Here is a 6,868-nt window from a genome sequence, read left to right as displayed (position 1 = left end):
TTTAAGTGTATGGAGTTTGGCCATATAGCAGGGAACTGCAGGATCCAAGAGGACTGCACAAAATGCTGCTACAACTGCGGCGCAAAGGAACACCAAGCCAGAGGCTGCAAGGCAAAGGCCTGCTGCATGCTCTGCAAACGCAAGAAGGAGAAGGATTGCGACCACCCAACAATGAGTGGGAAATGCCCGTACTTCAGGAGGGCTATGCAAGGGTAAATGAAGTTCCTTCAAATAAACCTAAACCACTGTGCGGTTGCCCAATTGTTGCTGGAGCAAAATGTCATCGAGGAAAACGTAGACATTGCACTCATAAGCGAGCAATACAGGAATAAAAATTCCGGAGAATGGCTAGCAGATGATAGCAAAAAATCGGCAATATGGAGCTGCGGAAATCCGAAGCTTCAGATTAGCAGAAAAAAAAGCGGAAATTGCTTCGCTAGGGCCCATGTGAATGGTATAGCGTTCTATGGCTGTTACCTGCCGCCAAGCCTTAGCCTTTGCCAGGCAATATCTGTACTTGAAGGGATTGCAGAAGATGCCCGGGAAAATCGCCCAGCCGTAATAGCCGGGGACTTTAACGCCTGGGCTACCGACTGGGGCTCTCCCCGAACAAATCCGAGGGGAAAGGCGCTACTGGAGAGCTTCGCCGCACTTGACCTAGTGCTGCTGAACTCTGGAACGAAACCGACTTTTTCTAGAGCCGGCACCAGTTCCATCATTGACCTCACATTTGTGAGCGCTGGATTGGCCTCGGGCTCCAGCTGGGAGGTTAGTGACACCTACATGGGTAGTGACCATGCAGCAATAATCTGCACGATAAAGTCCAGAAATGGCCCACCACGGGTTCCTACGACCGTGGCAGGGTACAAAATAGAAACGCTAGACGTGGAGATGGTACAGATGTTCTTCGAGGACCTCTCCACTAGCGGTTCAGATGAAGAACGGGCAAACCACATCGCAGACTACACCAAACTAGCCTGTGATGCATCTATGCAGAGAAAGGGAAGAAACCCATCAGGAAGAAGACCTGCATACTGGTGGAACCAATCCATTGCGGAAGCCAGGAAAGACTGCCACAGGGCAAGACGCGCATACCAACGCTCAAGAGGAAGGCCCGATTTTGAGGCACTACAACTAGTTTTCAGGGAAAAAAGACGAGCCCTGGAAAAAACCATAAAAGAAAGCAAACGCAGGTGCTTTAACAATATATGCGAAGAAATAGACTCCAACCCATGGGGCTTCGCATATAAACTCGTCACAAAACGGCTTCGGGTATTTAGTAGGCCATCGCCGACATGCCCAGTCGCCCTAAAAAGGATAGTGGAAACACTATTCCCAGAGCAAGAGAGTATGGCGCGAACCTCACAGATCGTGAACACGGCGAGCATAAAGCTCACAAGTGCCGAAGAAGTCCGCCGGGTATTGAAGTCAATACTGGACGACAAGGCACCGGGACCAGATGGCATCCCGAATAAAGTCCTTAAAATTGCCATAAAGGCAAACACAAAGGAGTATGTTGACATGTATAACGCATGCCTAACAGAAGGTGTGTTCCCTAGTCGCTGGAAACAACAGCGGCTGGTACTCATACCAAAGGGGGACAAGCCGGCGGAGGAGCCTTCTTCATATAGGCCACTCTGCATGCTAGATACGGTGGGTAAAATTCTCGAAAGAATAATCCGTTCCCGGCTAGAAGGTGTCCTTGTCGAAACCAACGGCCTCTCAGAGATGCAGTACGGTTTTCGGAAGGGACTATCTACCATTGACGCCGTCGGTAAACTGTGTGAAATCGCAGATAAAGCCATCGAGGGAAAAAGGTGGCTGTACGGCACAAAGCAGTACTGCATAGCGGCAACGCTGGATGTTAAAAACGCATTCAACTCCGCTAGCTGGGACCATACTCTAAATGCATTGAGAAACCTAAATGTTCCAATGTATATACAGAGAGTAATAGCGAGCTACTTCGAAGGCCGCCTGCTCCTGTACGAAACTGATTCCGGGCAATCGACCCACAGGGTGAGCGGGGGAGTCCCACAAGGATCAGTCCTAGGCCCATTGTTATGGAATGCCATGTACGATGGGATCCTTAGGATCACGATGCCCGAAGGGGCACGACTCATTGGCTTTGCCGATGACGTAGCCATAGTAGTTTCTGCAAAAAAACTCCCAGATGCGCAGAGGATCTGCAACGAAGCTGGGAAACGAGCAAGCGCATGGCTCGACGCCAAGGGACTCACCTTGGCAGCGCACAAGACGGAAGCAGTCCTGATAAGTAGCAGGCAGGTAGTAGAGACGGCAACTATCAAAATTGGAGAAACTACAATTAAATCTCGCCCAAGCCTAAAATACTTGGGTGTCATGATTGACCACCGGCTAACCTTCAAAGATCATCTAGCGTACGCTAGTGGCAAGGCAGGTAGGACCGCGGCCGCAATCTCGAGGATTATGGCAAATACTCGAGGACCGAGGCAACCAGGTCGGAGATTACTGGTTAGCGTTGTCACACGCTGTACGCTGCTCCCATATGGGCCCGAGCCACTGAAACGGAAAGTTATATGCAAGGAGCCGACTCCGTGCAGAGGCTGTATGCCTTGCGGGTATGCTGTGCGTTCCGCACGGTATCCCATGATGCGGCATTGGTAATATCGGGAATCATACCGATCGACCTGCTGGCACTGGAATCAGTGGAGATCCGAGCAGGCAGCACAGAAATCGCACCTGCTGAACCCCTACGGAAAAGGTGCAGAGAACTTACCATTGCGAAGTGTCAAGAGAGATGGGAACGAAGTAGCACAGGACGTTGGACGTATAAGCTTATCCCAGAACTGCAGAGATGGCTGGGAAGGAAGCATGGACATGTGGACTTCTACTTAACGCAACTGTTGACAGGACATGGATGCTTTAAATACTATCTAAATAGGTTTAAGCATGAAAGTTATCCGCACTGTCCACTCTGCGAGGCGGATAACGAAGACGCAGAACACGTGTTTTTTGTCTGTCCGAGATTTGAAAATGAACGAAGAGATCTGAGCATGAGGGTTGGGAGGACGCCAGCCGCTTGTAACCTGGTGGATATTATGCTTGACTCAGAAGAAAATTGGTCTGCTGTATGCAACATGGCCACAATAGTACTCAAAAAACTGCGCATCGCAGAAAGACTGCGAAATTCCAATAGGATAGAATCCTAGAGAGCCCTAAGGGCATTCCCCGCCCGGCGAAGTAATACCTAACGGCAGTACCACCGGGGAAGCGGGGAGGGGGTGGAGTTTTTACTGGGTTAGAGTCCCAGACTTCGGCAAGCTAGCCCAGCTCCGAGTTGGCTTTCGATGCTTTTCACCACCACTAACAAAAAAAAAAAAAAAAAACACACGCACAAAATAAATATATCCAAAAAATGCGTATTTTACACACACAGCCATTAGATACATATATGAGTGTTTTTTTTTTATGTATTCCGTTATTAACAACAATGATTATCTAATCTAACAATATTGACCATGCGGGATTAGGGGCGAATTCGCAAGGTACCGCCGCAAGGCATTGCTTCGCGCGAAAAATGGCCACCTAAATCGCTGCTCCTCTCCTTTCCCTCTCCAGCGATCGCAGAGTCCGCAAAACTCTTGCTGCGAATGCTGCTGCTGCCTCCCACGTCCTTTGGTTCCCTATCATCAGGGGAACGAGGGTTTCAGGTTGGACTCTTGCCCCGGCTATCTCCTCCAGCACTTGGCGCTCGTGGTTGAACCGGTGGCACTCAAACAGGACGTGCTGAGCGTCCTCCGCAATCCCGCATGCTTGCGATTTACCCACGCCTCGATGCAAGGGATGAGCTTGTGGGTCCACCGTCCATTGCTCGAGATATCCCATGCTTTCTGCCAGTTGCTGACGCTCTGCATTCTGGAGCGGGCCCTGGCCTCGGCTTTGGCCCTCGGATCATCTTGGATTCCCGTACCAGTTCTCCCAGCGGGACTTGGCCAGCGATGACTAGAACCGCATCGTCAGAGATGGTTCTAAAGGCGCACGATATTCTGATAGCGCACAGACGATATGTCGAGTTGACCTCTCGCATGTAGCTATTCTTAGCCGTGGCCTCCGCCCACTCCAGTGCCGCGTACAGCAATTGTGACCTGACCACGCTCGCGAGGAGTATCCTCTTGTCCTGCTTCGGCCATCTCGTGTTCAGCAGGATCCTACAGAGCGATCTTGTCGTCTCCCTCGCTTTCTTGTTCGCGTACTCGAGGTGCTCGCGGAACGACAGGCGTGTGTCTAGCATTACTCCCAGATACTTCAGGGCACGCTGCGACTGAATTGTGGTCCCACCGACCAGGATCTCCGCCGTCTCCACCACTCTCCTGCTCGTGATTAGGACAGCCTCTGTTTTCTGTGCTGCCAGTTCCAAGCCCGCCACAGAAAGCCACGCCTCCACTGCTTTGATCGCCCTGTTGGCAGTCGCGACTATGAGTTGGCACATGCTTGGAAACCACTACCAGCGCCACGTCATCGGCAAAGCCGACTATGCATAGAGTTCCACAGCAAAGGCCCGAGCACCGAACCCTGTGGAACTCCGGCAGTGACCTCGTAGATCCTTGGTCCGGATGAGGTGTCGACGGACAGCTGCCTTTTGCTGAGGTAGCTGTGGACTACGTTCAGCAAGTACCCGGGCATGTTGAAGGACCTTAGTGACTCCAGCGTCCTTCCCCAATCCGCATTCCGGATGTCGAGGGTCACTAAAGGGCAATACTCCTTCGTCCCTCCCTTCTTTCTTGCGCCTGCGATGGCTTCAGCCGCAAACCTGGTCTTCCCTTTCGGAACCCATATTGGTTAGGAGAAAATCCTCCTGCGCTCTCAAGGGCGGCGTTTAGCCTTGCTGCTATGACCCTCTCGAAGACCTTCCCGATGGTGTCCAACAGACAGATGGGCCTGTACGACGAGGGTATTCCCTCTGGCTTGCCCGGCTTCGAGAGTAGCAGAAGTTTTTGGCGCTTCCACCGGTCGGGAAAGGTCCCTTCCACTAGGCACTTGTTGAACAAATCTGCTACCGCCTTCGTCTGGAGAGAGAGCAGGGCCTTGACTGCTCCATTCGGGCCTGAATCCGGTCCAGGTGCCTTTTTATTGGGTAGGACCCTAGCAGTCGCTAGGAGTTCAGCCTCCGTGACAGGACATATGGAGTCACTGATTCCACTAGTGCAGCGGGGAATGGAGTGCCTACGTCCCGCTGGAAAAAGCGCTTGTACGATGGCTTCTTGGGCCGACGGGTCTGATGGGGATCTATTGCCAGCACTCATACGCTTCACAACCATCTTGTACGCTCTTCCCCAAGGGTCGTTCTCGAGTTCGTCGCAGAGCTTCCAGTAGCATTCCCTCTTGCTGTCCCTGATCGATAGCTTAAGTGCCTTCTTCGCAGCCTTGTACGTTTCGTTGAGGGATTCCAGGTTCGGTGTGCCCCTGACACGCTGGCACCTTCTTGCCCGATGGCAGGTCCTCCGCAGACTGGCGATTTCCTCCGTCCACCAGTACACAGGCGAATGGTCCTTGCGGAATGTCCTTCGCTGGTCCGTGCTTTGATCGCAGGCTTCCTCTAGACGAGCTTGTTTGCTGCATCGTCTGCAGTGTCCCCATCGGAGACCGACAAGCCTTCCAGCGCTCTGGCAAAGGCTTGGGTCCTGAACGTGTCCTGTCGGTAGGCCTTCCTGTGTACAGCCGGCAGCAGTCTGTTGTTCGCTTGGACGCCAATTGTCAGAAGTATGGCTCCGTGACCACTGGCTGAGTACACATCGCCGATCATCCAGGACGAACGTGAGATCAATTATGGATCCACCACTGGCTCTGCTAAAGGTTTGCTGGAAGCCCTCGTTGAGCAGGACAACATCAAGCGAGGCCACAGTGTCTGTGACAGCGCGTCCCCTGGCATTTGTAGATGGGCAACCCCACTCCTCGGGCCAGGCATTAAAGTCCCCTCCAACCACCACTTTGGTTTTCCCTCGGATGTCGCTGCAGAGGTCGTCCATGATCCGTTCGAAGTTCTTCACGGATACGCTTGGGGCTAGGTAGCAGCTGTACACCCAGAAGTCTCCAATTTTTGCTCGGACGAACCCATCGCCCGCCCTGATGTTGGTCATCTCGAGCCCGTCTCCGCCGCAAAGCCATAGGGCTGCTGTGCCATTTATATCAGCGGCCCACCGTCGATCGTTTCCGACCTTGTAGGGTTCGCTCAAAATTGCCACCTCTACGCCCAGCTCTCGAACGGTCTGCATGAGCAGATCCTGAGCCGCCCTGCAGTGATTCATGTTTAGCTGAATCAGTTGCATGAAGTCGATGTTGTGCTAGCACCACTGCAACCAGAGGGGCATTTTTTGCTGCCTGTCTTGTGCGTCGTGTCCTTTATGCCCGCTGTGGCGCAGGTGAGGCACCGCGGTTCCTTGGAGTAGCCTGCGGCCATGTGGCCCGGCTCTCCGCACTTGAAGCAGTTCCCGCTCCTGTCGATAGGGCTCTTGCATCTGATCGCGATGTGGCCTAGCTCCAGACAATTGAAGCACCGCGGTGGACCGCCCAACTCCCGGATCTGGCATAGGGACCAGCCGATCCTGATCTGCCTGTGGCTCGTGACCATTTTTCCTTGAGGAACTGGCAGGCTGAACACGGCCGTCTGTGTACCAGAAAAGCTAGCTAGATACTGCGAATCTTCACCTTTCTCGCATCTATTCCATACTGCTTAGCGATTGCAGCTGAAAGCTCCGTCTCCCTCACCAGCGCGTCGAGACCTCTGACCTCTAAGACCGTCACCTTGGAGTCCTCAGTTATAGCGCTGACCTCGGAGTTGCTGCCAAGGACTTGCGCTATGTTCTCCCTCATTTTGTCTGCGCTCTTCTCG

The 6,868-nt window shown here is 52.9% G+C and overlaps 1 protein-coding gene across 1 annotated transcript; it reads left to right on the top strand.

Annotated features, from left to right (window-relative positions):
- Window positions 1-216: 216 nt before the first annotated feature.
- LOC138914917 (uncharacterized) lies at window positions 217-1,124 on the top strand. Its single transcript, XM_070219623.1, has 2 exons — window positions 217-928; window positions 997-1,124. The coding sequence occupies exons 1-2, from the start codon at window positions 217-219 to the stop codon at window positions 1,122-1,124; spliced, it is 840 nt and encodes a 279-aa protein (XP_070075724.1).
- Window positions 1,125-6,868: the final 5,744 nt, after the last annotated feature.

The sequence above is a fragment of the Drosophila takahashii genome, chromosome 2L (genome assembly GCF_030179915.1).
Source record: "Drosophila takahashii strain IR98-3 E-12201 chromosome 2L, DtakHiC1v2, whole genome shotgun sequence".
Lineage (NCBI taxonomy): Eukaryota > Metazoa > Arthropoda > Insecta > Diptera > Drosophilidae > Drosophila > Drosophila takahashii.
The sequence above is the reverse complement of the archived record's forward strand: the minus strand, read 5'-3'. Positions and strand labels throughout refer to the sequence as shown.